Genomic DNA, 17,807 nt, shown 5'->3' with positions numbered 1-17,807 from the left:
ACTTTGCCTGACCCTGTTCTTGCATGGTTTTGTTCCTTCGGCATGGCCGTGTAGCGATAAATCTTGGACAGCGACTAACAAGATGCACTAACAGCTCAGCTGATTAGAGTCTGATAGGTTCGCCGTTCCGTCGCGATGCGATTGTAGAACATAAGCGGCGGCAAATGCACCCGTGGACGGATACCAACAGAGATGCACTACGCAGTGCCTAGACCAGTGGCTCCGCTTGAGGCTGAGGGTTACGCAGGAGGAGCAGCTGCACCGTCATTTTCTGGCACGCTTGCTGCAAACTCCTCTCCACTCTCCAATATCACCGCGGAGCTCCACTACCAATCTCAATCTCGCCATCCACAAGACTGGCGCTGGTACCGAGATCTCTTTTTGCCATGACCCGCCCTCCCCAGTTTTTCGAGATCCTAGGTTCGTTATCGGCGACTGCCCTTTCCATATGTAGTTTAGTGTAGAGCCCGATAACGCCACACGAAACATTGAAGTGATCGCATGGCCCGCCTCGGTTACCTGCACACATCCTCACGTCACGATTGATGACTTTTCTCATTGTATCCACCACTGTCTAGGTAGCTTGAGTGCGACTGACACGAGATGACTCCCCTAAAGATTTGTATGGAGGTCATCGTTAGCTCTCCGGCTAACCTGAAAGCGTTGTCTCTTCACCGAGCGCGCCAGGACGCACTCGGCTCACATCTGCCGTTCAAACGCCCAGCAGAGAGGTCGTTGTCACTGTCACAGTTCATCATTACCCAAGCGGCCTTCTGGATTGAGGAGCTAATCAAACGGTATCTATACGAAATCTGCAAATTCATAGCTTCTGTCGAACTCCGCGATCGCTGCTGCAAGCTTCAAGGACAAGTTATCTGTGTTTGCATAGTGCTTCATATGTCTCTTCCATGGATACCGCAGTACTCTTTTGAGCGTTTTCCGATTCCATTCCCCGATCAAAGCTCGCTGCTCACGGTCTTTTATTTGAAATATGTACGCGTTACGAAGGTGCAGCTGACATTCTAGACATTGAATATCCTCAAGCTTACCTGTCTATATAAGCACCCTTGCGCCGCGGAATAAGGAGCTCTCTACAACACATCGCATACATACACCCAACACGCAAATAAGCAACATCTTGTACAATTTCCAGTATACGCAACCAATCTACCTATCTACACCAATATAACGACTCATCGCCTTACACCATATCATCAATCATGAGCCACTCTTCCCCTATGGACTTGCCTTCGAACACTATCCAAACCGAGGAACAAGACCCACAGAACTGGATCACATACTGTGACGTACATCGCCTTCCGTTGCTAGCCGATGAAACAAGGCCAATCTCCATCGGAGAGAACGTTCTATCCAAGGCCTCAGGCAGGTTTCTATGGGCAGACTTGATGTTCGAGATCGTCAAACGGCAACCCACTACATCTAATATCACTGCTTGCCTGGAGACTGCGCCGGATGATGCTATGGAACTGGTTCCATTGTTGTTGCAGGTCTACAGCAATGTACTTACACGAGAAGAGCGTGAAGAGCTGTCTTGGATCATATTACTCCTAACACACAACCAACACACTGGCCACACCTGCACCCTTGCAAGTCTCGATCGCATGTTGTTCGAGACCTCGCTGACCGGCCGCACGGGCACCTCTCTCGGTGAAAGAATACGCGACAACTTCACTCCTCTGTTTGATCTCGAACAAGAGGATGGGATCACTCTCAGTCATCTCAAGATCCACGATCCTGCACGCGCTTTTGGGCTTACGTGCACACCTTCCACGACGACTGTTACTTTTGCGCACCCATCGCTCACTGAGTATTTTCTTCAACACCGCGACAAATCTCTCAACGGGAGGGTGAAAGACGCCCCTGTCTTCAACAGCGCTGAGCTACATTTTCGCCTACTACAGCAATGCTTTCTTAGTTTCGCTGAGCCTCAAAGCGAACCTTTGACTGAAGCGGCCGAAGCGTTTCGGAAGTACGCCGCTACTCACTGGTACACCCACCTCGCAGGCACTTTACCGAGTGACAATGTCGAAGCCCTGAATCTTTCGGAAGACGACCGTGAAGAGATGTTAGGGCCTCTTAACCATTTCTTCAAAGATGAGAATATCGTGCAGCACTGGTGTCAGCACCTACCAGCAACATTCTTCAGCAGAGCCAGATCTGAAGATGTGGGCGAGTTGAAAAGTCTTTGCTATTACCACTCAGACCCAGAAGCGTTCGAGTTTATCAAACTTAGCGCCTTCATGAGCTCCAAGAAGTGGCAGGACTTCTGGCTACCAGTAGCAAAGGTGCACGCTAAGAGGGGACTACATGGCGACTGGGATCGAAACCACTCACTCCAGGTAATCTTCCACATCAAGCACCTCGTCGATACAGAAGATGCGGTCGCAGATATCCGAGGAGAGTTGTCCCAGCAAGAGATGACTGAGGCTGCAGAATGGACCGAGTTGGAGTCGAAGACAGATCCGCCTGAATTCACCTTGAAAGAAGAGAGCTCAGGGTTTGAAGAGGAGGAGACATTGTCTTCTGAGGCGACTCAGAGTATCATTGAGGCATGATTGTGTTTGAGTCGGACGTGCTAGGGGGTTTCAAGGTAGATGTCAGCAGGTCGAAAACAGCATTGTGAAGCAGCCAGTAGTACTTCAAGATACTTAAATCTATTCTGTAAACGCAATGAACACACTGAGAACTACCTGTTTATCGCGAGGTAACGCGAAAGCGAGTTGCATAATCGCTGTATTGATTCATGCTACACGCGATGCAAGATGAAGAAAGACATATGGCCTCGCCGAATAACTCCGACCCATGCTATATATCCAATCACCCTTCCCGTATCTCTGCCCATCCTGTCCACCTTCCCAGTCTTCTTATTCAACCACCTCCACCACGTCGTTTGACTTCAGAGGAGCCATCACGATAGGTCTCTGGTCGGTCTGCACAGCAAATCCCGACGCACCTGTCGAGCCACCCGCAAGCGCCTGCCTCAGCTGGTTCAAGATCGTGAATTCCGTGCGCAGCTTGACGGCATATACAGCGACCTTATAGAAGCCCTGCATGAAGAAGCGACCGCTATAGGCCAAGCCCAGGACGCTGGCATCGAGCATGATTATGAGGACGTTGACAGCGATGAGATTGCGGAGGTTGTCTCGAGTGGTGCGACGACTATTGCCGAGAAGCTCGAGGCTCTGGAAGTACTTCGATGTTTGCCAGATGTATAGCATTCCGATAATGCATTCTTGGGTGAAGAAAGCGCCGACTTGCACTTTGTCCCAGATCAGGTTGGCCTTCTCGAGTCGTGCGCTGAAGCGTGGGTGGCGCTACGATCAATTAGTATGGTACAGTTGCTTGCGACGAGAGACGTGCAGCAATCATCCCGAACAAGACTGTGGTAAGGCCAAAGATGACCGAGTTAGTAGTAATCATATAGAGGATATAGCGGTCTTTTTTCGTGTTTCTCCACACGAGGCCGAGGCGAGAGTAGAGAACAAAAGACTGAGCGACGACGAAGAGGAGCCATGATAGGTAGATGAAGACGATGGCCGAGTAAGACGTCCACTTGTTGAAGTTGGCCAAGATAATGGAGATGCCGTGGACTATCAGCCCCCAACTGCAGAGTAAACAGCTCCAGAAGTAAAGGCTGCGACGTGTAGCCCTGTAGAGCAGGCGGATATTAAGCTCGATGCATATAAACCAGGCGACTCCTAGGAACGCTGCTGCGGCCATGGAAGATGGTCGGTCGGCCAATTCGGGTGCCTTGGGGTTGCTGGAGTCTGTTTCTGAGGTCATGGTGACTAGCGTGAGAGAGGTGCTCGTCGGGCGGGTGTTGTTGAGTGTCGCGAGTTGAAAATTCTGAAGGCTGCGAGACGATGAGGTACGATAGAAAACTTTATCGGTGTGGGAAGATATCGGTGGTCGAAAGTGTTCTCGCGTGAGCGTGCCTTCCTCAGTCACCCTCACGGTGACTGCCGTTTTAGACTCGGTACCGAGAAACCGCCTAGGGCACGCGAGCACGCGAGCACATGTTGAGTGCCAAGACAATATCCTCGGATGCGACTGCTCTCCCAGAGGCAAGTCACCGTGCCCTTCATAGCAAAAATCAGACCACCAGACAAATCGGTGAGGGATATGAGGCAGCCTCTTACCAAGAAAAACCTGAACCAGTGCTCTACCGTCCAGACTAGTATCAAAGTTGAAGCTCACGTATTCCCTAAGGTAACGGAGACTTCTGAGAGCAGCTTTTTGGGCCTTTTCCTGGTATGAGGTGAAGCAAGAACGTGAACAAAATGATAACTTTTAAGATCTGGCAAGTTGCATGACGCAACAGATGACGACCCTGACACCTAGCATGCTGTCAAGACAACGTACTTTCGTCTTGCACACCCCCAATCTCACTTTCTGGCGGAAGTGTTGACCTCAGCGACGTTCTCTTGCCTGCTCAAGATCTTCTTAGGGCCCCAGGTACCAGCTCTACCACCGGGATCAACACGACCCTTCTTGGGACTCATCCTCTCACCCCCTCCAGCGCCTCCATTGAGCTCTTTGATGTTCTTGGGTGCGGCAGCCATCTTGATGGTCGATACGGTGTTCAATGGTGTTACTGGAGCGTTGGCAGGGCCACTGCCACCGCCGTTCCTCTTGCCTTTTGGCTTCTTTCCAACCGACGTCTCGATCCAGGCACCCCCCTCTTTCTTGGCCTTGCGCTCAGCTTCTTCCTTCTCGCGCTTCGCACGTTGTTCCGCTTCTCGCTCCCGTGCGGCCTTGTCGCGAGCCTCACGTCGGACGCGCTCCTCCTTGGCCCTCAGTTCCGCTGCCTGCTTCTCCCTCACTGCGCGCTCGCGAGCTTCGTAGGCCTTGGCAAACTCGTGCTGCTCGAACCGGACTTGGGCTTCAGTCTCAGCGCGGGCCTCGAGCTTGATGCAAGGGTAACATGGGAAGTGCGATGGGCGAGGCTTGTCGTCGTCGCTAATGTCGGGGCACACGTTGTTGGAGAGAAAGCCCGGACGGCACATCTCGATGTACGGGCGATCAGAGAGGTGGCCACATGTGTGCAGCTTCTTCCAGTAGAGACACATCTTGAAGAGACCTTGATAATGTCAGTAACTTGCGTAGACATGGCTGCCAGCTAGTACTTACGTTGTCAGAGTACGGCTTCAGATTGGAAAGAAGAGGTCGTGATGGTTTGGAATCGCGTGTAGAAGAAGCAAGGAAGAGTGGAAGACTGCTGTTTTAGGCTTGAGAAAGGATGCAATGTGCATTGAGGTGAGAGAATGCCCAGTGGCTCTTACTTCGTACACGGCTTATCGTATGCAAAGCGGCAGGAGCGTCTAAGGTGAGAGAAAGAGCACTGTGCGAGGAAGAGGCGGCCCTCCCTCATCGGGTAGGCAACGACAGATTGCAACGATTGAATGGAAACTGAGCCAGGAAAGACGTGCGACTGAGACCAACGGTACAAGATATTGAAACTATAAAGGGTATATCCATCGCAATACACAGACCATCGAGATCTGATGTCCATCAATACAAATATCCTGGGTATCCTACCTTCCTGAAAACATGCACTAGGTAGCATGTCGGGCCCAAGAGACGCCGCAAGAAATGCCTGCAAGTGTACTGAGAGCAGGAGAAAACAGCGCAGAGTTGTCTACGCCCTCATCTTCCGTCGCATCTCCGGACGGGCGCCGCGATGCTCAACCTCGGTGATGCGGCTGCCGCCAATCTCCTTGACCTTCGCTACGAGGGTGTCCGTCTGGTCGAGCTCTTCAATGTCGTCGCCTCCTCCTATGCTCTTGCCCATGAGCAGGATGTTAGGCACTGTTCGTCGGCCTGTTGACTTGTGCAGGAAGGCTTGTAGTTGTTGGCCAATTGGGCTCTTATCGAGTTCGACGACGTAGGGTTCGGGCTTGATGTTGTACTTCTCGAGCAGGATGTGTTTCGCTTTCTTTGAGAAGGGGCAGTAGGATTTCGAGAAGATGATCACTGCAATAAGTTAGTGACTGCGCAGGGCTCAAATGAGCGAGGAGTAACGTACTTGGACTCTTCTTCAAGATGGCATTGAGCTCCATCTCGACTTCGTGGTCCTCAAGCGTCTCATGCTCCATCATGGCTGCTTGATCGCGCGGCTTCCCGCCCTGTTGCGCGACGCCAGGGACCCTGTCGCCGTCCATCTTGACACGGCCGGCGACACTCTTCTGGTCCTGCCCTTCCACCTTGACTTTGTGGTCTGTGTACTTGTCCTCGGCGTTCTTCTTTGCCTGCTCTTCGGCGGCTTTGAGTCGCGATCCGACGCTTTCTGCATCGCGCTGCTTCGCCGCTTCTGCGTATTCTTTTTCTTGTAAGGCTTGTTGGGTTTTGGTGTAAAAGTCGGATGTTTGTGTTTGGTGGGCTCCTCTTGACATGTAGAACAAGACGACGACTGTGACGACAATGAGGATGCCAAAGAACCTCATGCGACGTTGCGACGGCATAATGGCGATGTGTGTAGATGTGGTATGTGTCGTGTGATGGGCGGGTGCGCCGTATGCGTAAAGTGTCAAGCTGGTGTGTTGCTCGAAGACTGCCGGTTACCAATGGCGGTGGAAGTATAGAGCCTTGTTTATGCGGATCGACGGGCGGTGCTGATAGTATCCGTGGTTCGATGGAGGTCCGTGGACTGCGATGGTCGCAGGAGCGCGGTAGAGGCGCGTGGTGATGATTAAAGGTATGGAAGACGTGTGCGATAATCCTGCAAGGGAAACGTGTACAGAAAAGAAGTACACAATAACTGCTATATTCGCTGAAACAGTGCGGCGGTTTAGAGTGTGTTGGTGAGTTGGTGGACCCGGCGCTGGAAACAATGTGGAGGGATGGTGGCCCTGGCGTCTTGCCTTGGTTCGCGTCATGCCGCTTTCCGCATCTCTCCTCACTCCATCCCGGTCAACCGTCCGCCTGCCAGCGCTGTGATTCGCGACTCTGGGCCACGGTGCCTGCCTAAATCCTCTTCTGTCCTGGGCTTCTTTGTTTGCATAGTTCCATGCGCTCCCAATGTCTGCCTAGACGGTCGACGGCACGCACTGTACGTAATTACGCGCACATGAGGGAGTTGTCTTGACCGGTGCAACACTCGATACAAACCCCATTCGAGACCTCCACAGTGAATTCGCAAACACGCAGGAGCACAGCGATGCAAGGCGAAGACGTTGTGCTGTGCCTCCGCTGACCACCCATCCCTGACCGACGACACTATCGAGATGCCGCCGACACCCCGACGGCGCGTGACCTCGCGTTGATGGAAAACGTTTCCAGCTTCAAACCAAGAACGTCGGATCGTCTACTCCATCAACACACGCCGTCGACTACTCTCCGCGTAAGTGGAGGTGCCGTCTTGTCCCTCTCTTGGTGTACTCGAAGCATAGAGTAAGCTCCCCGCACCATGCGTCTCACGACGACATGCAGCCTGTGACCAGGTTCTCCACAGACGGCTGCAGTCCTGTACTGGGTTTAGCGCCTCGCCATACCGCTTTCGTCTGTTCCGCTACATGTTCCAGATCGTTATAGCATATAAAGCTCACTACGTCTGAGACTGTTCGGCTTAGTACCGTGGCACTTGAAGCGATCACGTTGTACACATCTCCTTGTACGATTCCAGTCTTGACCATTGCGTCATCCACCGTCCCACCATGTCTCCGCGCCTTTCGTCAACACCTATTTCCATTGTGCCTTCCGCGTCTGAAGTCAAAGCTGGAGAGCTCAATCAACGCAACCTCGAGATCGCTACCAGAGCGCTCTCTCGCGATGGCCTCGTGGTGTTGGAAGACATGATTGACCATGCAGTCTTGGACCGGTTGAACAAGAAGATGGTCCAGGATGCACTCGAATTGCAGGGAAGAAAGGACAGCCCCTTCAACTATAACAAAGGAAACATTCAACAAGATCCGCCCATGACCCAGGAGTGGTTCAGTGACGAAATCTACGCCAGTACGTGTCTATTGTAGCAAATCCTGCCACGCTCTAAACACATACTAACCTTGGATTAGATCCCATCGTGACGCAAGTCACTTCAACCACGCTTGGTCCTAGGCCTTCATTGCGCTTCATTTCTGGCAACACCGCACTACCACCAACTGCATTATCGCCACCAGCCTCGCAGCCGATACACAATGATGCAGACTTTGATCACCCATCGATCCCTTTCGCCCTCGTGGTAAACGTTCCTCTCGTGACCATGACGCCAGAGAACGGCTCCACAGAGATCTGGCTCGGTACACACCAAGGTACCACTATTGCCGATCAAGAAGGCGAACATGGCGATCGTGCCAGCGGAAGGATCAAGCAGCATTTGCTCGATGCTCGTCGCGAGGTTCGGCCACCCACTCAGCCGGTCGTGAAGAAAGGTAGCATGATCGTTCGCGATCTGAGACTCTGGCACGGAGGGAAGCCCAACCTGAGCGAAGATCCGAGAGTTATGCTCGCGATGAGTAAGTTCCTTGCTGGTCTGAGGTTCTTTCAACTGACTTCTTTTCACAGTACACTTCGCGCCATGGTATCGAAATTCGATGGAAGTCGAACTGGCGGAAGAGCTTGCTGAACGCTTGTCGCCCGAGAAGACTGGTCTGCAGACCGCGGCCACGTACGTTTCGAGTGAGCAACTGCTCAAAAATTATCTGAATAGGCCATTTGGCAATGCGTACGATTTCGATCAGACGGAGAAGATTGACAATGTCTTTTGAGGTAAATTGAGCGCAGTTGCCGCCGATCGGCCTCTTTACCGCTATTTAGCAACTAACGTGTCGGCTTTTACGCTGTCATCACTCAATTTCACTCGTCTCGTATCCCGCTCCGCCCACTTGGCACCGCCAATTTGCACTTGATATGCCCTGCAGCTTCGCAACGTCGATCATTTGATAATTGGAGGTGTGTCAGCATCACAGCCTAGCAGTCGTATGCGCCCACAGCTGAAACCGACTCCTCATTGGTAGGGCGGCTTACGCAAAGTGCTCAGTAAGCTTCAATGGGCACGTCAGCTGGAGGAGAAGTCAAGGCTTGGCGACCATCGTACGAACACCAACATCAGCATCAAGTGGCCCCGCCACGGACACCTTTCCTCTATTTTCTATTTTGATCTCTTCTGCCGATGACACGTTACTTTGCTTTCATGTTCTGGACCAAACCAGCTGGTGTCATCCTTATCTCGCCGTGGAACCGATTTGCATGTATCCAGCCATGTACACAATACCGGACGATCAGAGGTTACACGGCACAATTGCACAGCCAATGGTCCAAATGAATGCTGGAGATGCGACCAAAGGCATCAGAACAGCATTGGCGGTGGAGGTGCCGTTGATGGTACTAGCTTTGAGCACCGTTATCCTGAGAGTATACTCAAGGCTAGCGATCAAGAAGAAAATGGCGCCGGATGATATCTTGATCATCTTGGGCACGGTATGTAAAGTCTGGATCAAACCTGCTACTACGAAAAGCTCGTAATTTGCTCAGGCTAATCGTAATCAGACCGCAGCTCTCGCACGTACCGTCATATCTTGTATGAGTGCAGATGACAACTGGGGTTACGATCGTAAGGGGTGAGTGCGCATGCTGCACAGATCTTTTCGGGCCGTACTGACCACTTTGTCAGTCCCGATCGAATGTCGGAAGTTCCCTTCTATCAAGTAAGACTTCCATCGTACATGTGGCACACCATACTCACACTCAACAGCACGTCTTCGAACGCCGCGTGGCGTACATCTTTGCCGTTACGTTTACGCGTTTTTCGGTCTTGGCCTACTACCTCAGAATCTTCCCACCGGGGATGGCATCGCTCCGAAGATGCTGCTACCTCCTCATCGTCCTGGCTCTTGCGCACTTTGTCGAAGTCCTGACGGTTCTCATAGTCTTGTGCGAAGACATCAGCAAGCTATGGACCAGGAACTGGCTTGACTTCACTGGATCCCAGTGTTTCAGTTCTGCCCTATACAGTTACTCCGCAGCGATAGGAGACAGCATTGTGGATAGCATGATCTTCGCGCTCCCAATCCCATACGTATGGCAGCTTTCCAAACTCAGGATCCGGCAACGGCTTGGCCTTGTTCTCGTCTTCGGCTTAGGTTTCATCGTTTGCATCGTTGCCTTACTTCAAATTCCTTTCATCAAACGACGAGAAGGCGATATGAGATACTTTGGTAGCGCCGTCAATATCCTGATCGCGATCCAAATCTCGTTTGCCATTGTTGCAGCTTCGCTCCCCGACTTACGCGCGCTAGTTGCACGCAGTTTCGCAAGATTCTCGCCTCTCCATCATCGAAGTCTCGCTACAGCCGGGCGAGGATCAAGCGCCGACAACGAAGGGCGCTCAGCCAACCAACGCGATGCCGAGCAGTGCTTCCCATCCTCGGCCAAGATTGGAGAGCCACAGGTTGCGTTTGACGGAAAAAGGGTTTTTAGAAAGCCAGACTGGCTGAGGAATAGCATTCCCGCAAGTTTGATGTCAACAATGATTACACACAACGAGGTCACTCGGTTGTCGCATGAGAATGACCGATGTCATCCCCAGAGATGATCTCAGATAGCGGAGTTAGGGTAGTCTTTAGCCATTACCTATCCCCGTTGTATACTCGTCAGATTTTGTGAAATCTGTCAACCTTGGAACCGTCCCAAAGAGTGGTGAGGCAGGTGTTAGGAGATCAGTCTAGTACCTGTTCAGCTAGCCTCGAGCTATGTCTATGATCTGCATGAACTGTTGTACCCACCGCTGCTGACATCCATGATACCCCGCAATCGCGAAGTCGCGAGCTGAAATCCAGCTTGGCAAGTCGCCTTACATGCGAAGGAAATGCCCAAGCCAAGTTAGATCATCCGTATGATGCACACGCACCTGGCTTTCTTCCAAATCCTCGGGACCAATCAAGTACAGAGTATGGCAATTGGCTTCTCCGACGCAGAGCGAGATGTGCTGCGGCCTGCATGTCTTACTGATGCTGCACGTCAATTGAGGTGCAGCGCGCCTGCATCGAGGAGGGATGCATATAAAGTAGGGTGGTCGCCCGACTTAGGAAGTCACGACACACAGTAGTTGGCCCCATCGGATACTGCAAAGCTTGGATCATGGTAGCAACGTACGACTTCATCATCGTAGGAGGTAAGCTTCATTTCGCTTGCCACGTATCAATCGATGTTAACACACATATTCCTAGGCGGAACTTCAGGTTGCCTTCTTGCCCATCGACTATCCCACTCCGCCCGCAAACCGTCTGTCCTCCTCCTTGAAGCCGGAAGCAGCCCCTCTGGTGATTTCCTCGACGCACCCTACCATCGGTACTATGCGCAAGCGCTCCGACCTGATCTAGACCACGGCTATGTCTCCGAGCCCGAACCCGCTCTGAACGGTAGAACAATACCGTACACGCGGGGAAAAGGCCTAGGTGGAAGTTCCATTTTGAATTTCGCTGTGTATCTGTACGGAAGTCGTGAGGACTATAATCGCTGGAGTGACCTGGTAGACGACGAGAGCTGGAAATGGGAATCTGTCAAGAGATCTTTCGAAGCCATCGAGAATTATGACTTTTCCGGCTCAGAAGATTACAAGCATATCGCTGACCCGAGCACGAACGCTCATGGCACGAAAGGCCAGTTGAAGGTTGGTCTTCCGCCTGTGCTCGAGAAGGGTGTGGTGCCGCAGATGGAGGCACTGGCTGCTGCTGGAGAAAAGATCGTTCGCGATGCTAATTCGGGAGATCCGGTGGGCATCATGGTATTTCCGCATAGCTATAGTAAAGAGGGGAGGAGTACCAGTGCAATTGCGCATCTGATGGACGCGCCTAGTAACCTTGAGGTATGGACAGATGCGAAAGCGGAGAAATTCGTATGGGAGGGCAAAAAGGTAACTGGAGTCGTCCTCGAAGATGGGCGGCAAGGTAGGTGTACTATCTGCATCGATGAGAGACGTAATGAGCACTGACACGATCGCAGCGACGGCAAACAACGAAGTCATAATCTGCGGTGGCTCCATCGACTCACCCAAGCTCTTACTCCTCAACGGCATCGGACCGAAATCTGAACTCGAAGCTCTCAGTATCGATGTCAAAGTCGACTTACCCGGCGTAGGCAAGCACCTGAAAGACCACGTCCTCACCTTCATGACGGTCGAAGTCTCAGGCTCAATCAATGACAAATACGCCTTTGACAGCAATCCCGACCTCATCGCCGCAGCTCAAGAGTCATGGAAAAAAGACCAGACCGGTGCTTTCGCTCTACAGCACTCGTCGCTCTGGGGCGGCTTCCTCAAAATACCAGACTTGGAGTCGTATGAAGAGTACTCGGCGCTTCCGCGCGACCTCCAAGAATTCCTGTCCAGAGACCAAGTCCCAGCGTACGAGTTCATCAACAACTCGATACTGTGGCCGCCGGGTACACAATTGGAGGCAGGAAACACATACATGACTTTCATCGCTTTTCTCATGAACCCGCAATCCAGCGGCTCCATCAAACTGCGGTCCAAAAATGCATCCGACAAGCCAATCATCACGTTGAACTACCTCACGCACCCCTACGACGTCCGCATCTTCCGCGAAGCTATCCGCAGCACATGGACGAAGCTGACAGGTAACCCTACTATCGCGCCGCATATCGTGCGCACGGTTCTAGGCCCTGAGTCCATGGGAGATGCGGATGTAGATCGGTTTGCGAGCGAGAATGCGGGTACCGTGTGGCATGCTTGCGGGACGTGCAAGATGGGTAAGGAAGGTGATGAAGAGGCAGTTGTGGACAAGAACTTCAGAGTTCGGGGAGTGGAGGGGTTACGAGTTGTTGATATGAGTGTTGCGCCGGTTGTGACGAACAACCACTCGCAGGCTACGGCGTATTTGATTGCGCAAAAGGCAGCGGAGAAGATGGTCCAAGAGTATGGGCTGGACAGGGAGGGCTGAGAAGATCTTTTGGTAGACGTGGCAGAGCTGTCGGCAAAGAAAGTGCCAGTTGTCAATGTCTGTCAGAAGTGACCTTCCATCCTCGGCAGTGTTGAATGTCACAGCTTGTACCTGTTGTCGACTTACGGTGTAGTGATTGGCATGTGCGGCACGCAAGGCCCCATTTTGACAACGTAGCAGGCGGCCCACACATCACACGCGCCCTGCAGGTACCGGATGATATTTATAGCCGGCCGGAACTCTCGAGTCTAGAATCTACTCCCAAAACGACAAGTTGATAGTTCTCCGGATGTTGCGGAAAGACGATAGAAATACCAAGAAGCTATTCGCAACTAAGGCAAACCACTGCACGACGTCGCAGGCTGCATGCGCAGGACCAGCAAAGTGCACGAGGCAGAATGATTGAGGAACTACCGCCCAAGGCCAAGCAGCTAGCTTGGGCCAACACGGGCATATCCTTCTGGGGGAGATTGCAATGACGAGTGGTGGTGGTGAACGTGCGCGGAGACGAGGAGGATGGCCAGGTGATGGCGCGACGGACGTTGCTGGGTGAACCGGAGGCGGAGCGAGCGCTGAGCATCACTGTGTACGACACCCCGTAGAATCATCGTGAGACAGCACACATCTCCTCACGAATAGCGAAGTCATTGACATCACGAAAACGACACGACTTCTGTGCCCACTACCGCGTCTAGCCAAGTTTCAAAAATCGCGCAAGCGCATAACCCCGGTGTTGTTGAAGTTGGAGTTGGAAGGTCCCCAACCACCCCAGCCTCTCCCGCGGCTTCCAACCACACGATTATTCTAAGTGTACCCTTTTTACTTGCACACCTCCTCCTGCACGATTACACACATCCTACCACCTTCCTCTCCCTTCCATAGCCAAGTTCAATCATCACTGACTTCTTTTCCGTGGTTCGCATCCTGTACCACGCCGGCACCAGTCACGCACGCCAGCAGACACGAAAGACGCGCTAGCCAACGGATCGACCCCGCAGCAGCGATACCCACCCATTCACCGCTCCCACGCCGACTGGACGATATCTACGAATTGCAGCGCGCCTCTTCTGTCGTTTCCCCCCAATTCCTGCAAACGGTCCTGTCTATTCCGTTCGCAGCAAACCTCGCTGCTCTGCTGCGTTTGGAGAGGCTCAGTCGCTCGCTTTACCATGTGGCTTCTCAACGCTCCTCCCGCCGTGCTCGGCCTGATCGCCTTCGCCTATCTGCCCTCGGCTCTCGCAAAGCCCTACCCCGTCCACTTTGACGAGTTCGCCTCGCTGCACAACAGCTCCCAGCTGATCAAGAAGCAAGACTGCGCCAACCCCTGCGGTTTCGGCGGCTGGTTGTGCTGTCCTTCAGGCGCAAAATGCTATACCGACAGTGCCAACCAGGCGCAATGCGACACCAGCGGCGGCGGTGCCAACACCGAAGCGGCAGGCGGCTACTATGAATACTACACTACTACCTACGTCGAGACTGTCGGCCTTGTCACCAAGACCGAGACGCGTAGCACCTACATACCAGCCACAGCGACAGCCACATGCAGCGACTCGCAAAACCCCTGCGGCGGAATCTGCTGCGACTCTGGCATGTACTGTCTGAAGGCCGGCCAGTGTGCGATGATCGCTGGCGGCAGCTCTGGAGGTATCACACCCGGTGCCCCTCTTCGTCCAACTAGCTCAGGCGTTGTAGTCGTTACCTACACCGGCACACCGACCGCGACCCAGCCCTTCCAAACACCCATTCCCACTGGCGCAGCGGGCGGCGGCCTTGTCGCAACCGAAGAGAGCAACGGTGGACTCAGTGGCGGTGCCATTGCCGGTATCGTTATCGGTGTTATCCTTGGTATATTGCTGCTGCTCCTTCTCTGCCTCTTCTGCTGCGCTCGCGCCCTCTTCGACACCCTCCTCGCCATCTTCGGCTTCGGCAAGAAGCGCAAGCACACCCACGAGGAGACCTACATCGAAGAGCACCACCACAGCGGCGGCGCTGCTGGCGGACGCACCTGGTACGGAGGTGGCCGCCCTGCTCGTCCTTCGCGCGCCGGCTCTGAGAAGCACAGCACCGGCAAGAAGGGTCTGGGTCTCGCTGCTGGACTTGGTGGTCTCGCGCTCGCGTTGGGTCTCAAGAGGAGACACGACAACAAGGTCGACGATAAGAGCACCACTGTCAGTGGAACATCATACATGTACAGCGACTACACAAGTTCAAGTAAGTAACCCGATTTTGCATTTCACTCAGGAAGACAGGTGCTAACAACCACCCAGGCAGCGCAAGTTCCTCAGATCGCCACACACGCCGAACACGCCACTCATCGAGACGATAGTCGGTTATCCACCGACCGATCTCTTTCCAAAACTGTACAAAGTCTTTTTTGCTTTCTAGTTCTTGTGTCTAGCCTCGTGCTGGTACCTTATGGCATGGGTGGTTTTCATCTCAGTGGTTACATGGGCTTCGACAGAGTCAGCCCTACTGGCGTTACTTGGGCGTTTGAAGCGAGCTCGCTCACGACTGCGAAGCGATGAATGTGTTATGTCCTTTTTGATTTTCGACTTTTACTTTTCCGACGTATGCGATTAATGAGGATATGCGTATGCGTGGATATGAGATATGGAATGGGGATGCTGGGGAACATGTATATGAATGCAATGGATATGGACATGGAATTAAGAGGAACTGTGAATATTACATCTGGGTCCCAACATTATTGCGATAGATCAAGCGTGTGCTTCATCCTGTGTACATCCAATTATCTCCGACGCACTCAATCTATGTTTCCCGTGGCGGCAAGTGCTTGCCCAGCGTATATATGGCGTTTGATCAATCAACCAAACCGTAACTCGAATAATCGTCGCCTTTCCGTATCTTCGTCTTCGCGAGGCCAGAGGAAGCTGTCTAGGCGTATGCATCGACTGAGACGCCATCCGAATAGTATGTTTGAGTGGAAACCGAGTCTCTCGGGTCCAGCCCAGAAACCTCTCGATTGCCAAATCCAGAGTCTGTCATCTTTGAAGTCTAACCCGCAGTCGCCCGGTAGAGCTCTACTGTGGCTATTTGGGCCGACCGGCAAATGGATTCTGACATTAAGGGTTTCCGGAATTCCCCAAGTTCTAGGTACATAGCGGACATACAAGTCCAAGACAGGGGGTTGGGACGTTCCCACGATTAGACCCATATGTAAGTGTGGGGCAAGCAGGACTCTTAACAGAATTCTGGTCATGGCTTTCCAAATATGCTTGCGGGTGTCTTTAACCCTGCTCTGTGGTAGTGCTAGCATTACATCTTCGAAGTCTTGATCAAATCCATGGCCGCTGGAGTCATATCGCCATCTCACATGTAAGTGCATATTGTTGACCCTCGTTATGTGAAGCCTCGGTTGCGCATCAGTGTTGAACTGTCGAGATGTGATGAGAGACTCGTCGGTACTCCACGGGGTTCTAACAGTGTCGCCGTTGACGTTCTGTTGAGGTATGGTGTGACAGCTATAAAGATCTCGAGGTGTAGTAGATGAGCCATTGATATTCGTGTTTTCGTCTTCGTTTTCGTCGTCCTCGATTCCAGCAAAACACCCTGAAGGTGTGCGTGGTGACCTTGTCTCTGACATGGTTTCGTAGCTGACCGCTGAGGGAGTAGCTACTCATCATCAATACTCCACAATTGACATGGTCGACACGAAGCGACTTACACACGGCGGAGCTGGTAGCATACAGCGCGCTTTCCATAGCATCGTGCCTTTTCAGCCACCTCTCAATATTTTGTGGCTCGACTTCTTGTCCCCTCACACGGAACTTGAGGTCCCTCTTGTCGCTTTCAACAAGGCTCCGCTGTTGGCGAAGTCTGACTATAGCCTTCATCTCCTCTGGTTTGACGTTCTTGTCGAGCTTCCAGCGAGTCAAGCGAGATCTATACTGGCGAACTCTGAGTAGCTCGTTAGCCAACGTTCGATAGAACAATGGGAGGCTCAACATACGTGGCGATGAACCCGAACTCTTGTTCGATCAAAGTTCTGACTTCGGAGAGAGGACGCTTTTCAGTGAAATAGAGCTGTATGATCCTTCCTTTATATGGCGCCCAGTCACTCTCGCGAAGTGTGGGCGCCCTCTTCTTACGTGTTCGAGTGTCAGAGAAAGTTTCTGAACGTGGAAACTGGAGCTCGGACTCTGCAGCTTCTCCAAGAAATGACATCCAGAATTCGTCAAGATCCATGATTGCGTGAAGCTTCAACAAGCGACAGGGATACGCATATCATTCAAAGGTTGACCTCAAGTATGAGAAAGAAAAACGAAGCGTGGGGATTCTTGGTTAGTCCTGGATAAGAAAGAGAAATAAGCATCATGTCTCTGTAGGATTAATAGTTAAATAAGCCAGCAGATAGGAGTACACTTGATGAGAGGCGAGTCACCCTCGTCGCTTGGACGCGCACTGTGCAGGAAAGTGCACGTCCTAGGCACGCCTGGTGGAACACTGAACCAATCACACAAGCGTCAACAAAAGTACAGTTTCAACACCCGGTCCATGCCCCAAGTACAAGTACAAAACGGCCTGTCGATCCGTGATTGACATGTGGACTTCGTGATGGTCTCATACCGCTATGCTCGCGCAGGGTGCGACTATTGGGCCCGTAAAAGTACAATGTCGGGGAATATATGAGGGCGAAAAACATCCTGATTCCTGTCGGAACAGTCACAAGTGTTTATTTCCCTAAACAAATTTTCTATCAGCATATATCTTCATGTGTTTCGACAGCCAGTCTGCGGAATCCATCGCAGCCATCGTGTTCGGCCTGCTTCAACTTGCCGTTGGTCTGATGTCTCTCTGGCAACAACGGCGGCTACGACAAGCACACCGTCAGTGTCATGATGGGCTTTCTTAGGTTTCCTATGCTGATAACAT

General features: G+C 52.4%; 8 protein-coding genes across 8 annotated transcripts; 4 read left to right on the top strand and 4 right to left on the bottom strand.

The window, feature by feature from the left end:
• Positions 1-1,238: 1,238 nt before the first annotated feature.
• Positions 1,239-2,576, top strand: J4E88_009606 (uncharacterized protein; the record flags this gene model as incomplete). The annotated part of the gene is made up of 1 exon (XM_049403205.1): positions 1,239-2,576. One exon carries the CDS (start codon positions 1,239-1,241, stop codon positions 2,574-2,576), a length of 1,338 nt encoding a protein of 445 aa, XP_049250979.1.
• Positions 2,577-2,885: 309 nt separating this feature from the next.
• J4E88_009605 (uncharacterized protein) lies at positions 2,886-3,804 on the bottom strand (the record flags this gene model as incomplete). Its single annotated transcript, XM_049403204.1, has 2 exons — positions 2,886-3,335; positions 3,553-3,804. The coding sequence occupies 2 exons, from the start codon at positions 3,802-3,804 to the stop codon at positions 2,886-2,888; spliced, it is 702 nt and encodes a 233-aa protein (XP_049250978.1).
• Positions 3,805-4,406: 602 nt separating this feature from the next.
• J4E88_009604 (uncharacterized protein) lies at positions 4,407-5,516 on the bottom strand (the record flags this gene model as incomplete). The annotated part of the gene is made up of 2 exons (XM_049403203.1): positions 4,407-5,101; positions 5,510-5,516. 2 exons carry the CDS (start codon positions 5,514-5,516, stop codon positions 4,407-4,409), a joined length of 702 nt encoding a protein of 233 aa, XP_049250977.1.
• A 143-nt stretch (positions 5,517-5,659) lies between these two features.
• On the bottom strand, positions 5,660-6,482 carry J4E88_009603 (uncharacterized protein; the record flags this gene model as incomplete). The annotated part of the gene is made up of 2 exons (XM_049403202.1): positions 5,660-5,994; positions 6,047-6,482. The coding sequence occupies 2 exons, from the start codon at positions 6,480-6,482 to the stop codon at positions 5,660-5,662; spliced, it is 771 nt and encodes a 256-aa protein (XP_049250976.1).
• Positions 6,483-7,673: 1,191 nt separating this feature from the next.
• On the top strand, positions 7,674-8,723 carry J4E88_009602 (uncharacterized protein; the record flags this gene model as incomplete). The annotated part of the gene is made up of 3 exons (XM_049403201.1): positions 7,674-7,971; positions 8,031-8,471; positions 8,521-8,723. The coding sequence occupies 3 exons, from the start codon at positions 7,674-7,676 to the stop codon at positions 8,721-8,723; spliced, it is 942 nt and encodes a 313-aa protein (XP_049250975.1).
• Positions 8,724-11,094: 2,371 nt separating this feature from the next.
• Positions 11,095-12,914, top strand: J4E88_009601 (uncharacterized protein; the record flags this gene model as incomplete). Its single annotated transcript, XM_049403200.1, has 3 exons — positions 11,095-11,128; positions 11,184-11,903; positions 11,959-12,914. The coding sequence occupies 3 exons, from the start codon at positions 11,095-11,097 to the stop codon at positions 12,912-12,914; spliced, it is 1,710 nt and encodes a 569-aa protein (XP_049250974.1).
• Positions 12,915-14,083: 1,169 nt separating this feature from the next.
• On the top strand, positions 14,084-15,240 carry J4E88_009600 (uncharacterized protein; the record flags this gene model as incomplete). The annotated part of the gene is made up of 2 exons (XM_049403199.1): positions 14,084-15,125; positions 15,182-15,240. 2 exons carry the CDS (start codon positions 14,084-14,086, stop codon positions 15,238-15,240), a joined length of 1,101 nt encoding a protein of 366 aa, XP_049250973.1.
• Positions 15,241-16,190: 950 nt separating this feature from the next.
• Positions 16,191-17,120, bottom strand: J4E88_009599 (uncharacterized protein; the record flags this gene model as incomplete). The annotated part of the gene is made up of 5 exons (XM_049403198.1): positions 16,191-16,225; positions 16,600-16,610; positions 16,659-16,832; positions 16,885-16,972; positions 17,024-17,120. 5 exons carry the CDS (start codon positions 17,118-17,120, stop codon positions 16,191-16,193), a joined length of 405 nt encoding a protein of 134 aa, XP_049250972.1.
• Between the last annotated feature and the right edge of the window lie 687 nt (positions 17,121-17,807).

Source organism: Alternaria novae-zelandiae (assembly GCF_023758075.1).
Source record: "Alternaria novae-zelandiae strain BMP 2774 chromosome Unknown scaffold_25, whole genome shotgun sequence".
Lineage (NCBI taxonomy): Eukaryota > Fungi > Ascomycota > Dothideomycetes > Pleosporales > Pleosporaceae > Alternaria > Alternaria novae-zelandiae.
Note: the sequence above shows the minus strand (reverse complement) of the source record. Positions and strands in the feature narration are given on the sequence as shown.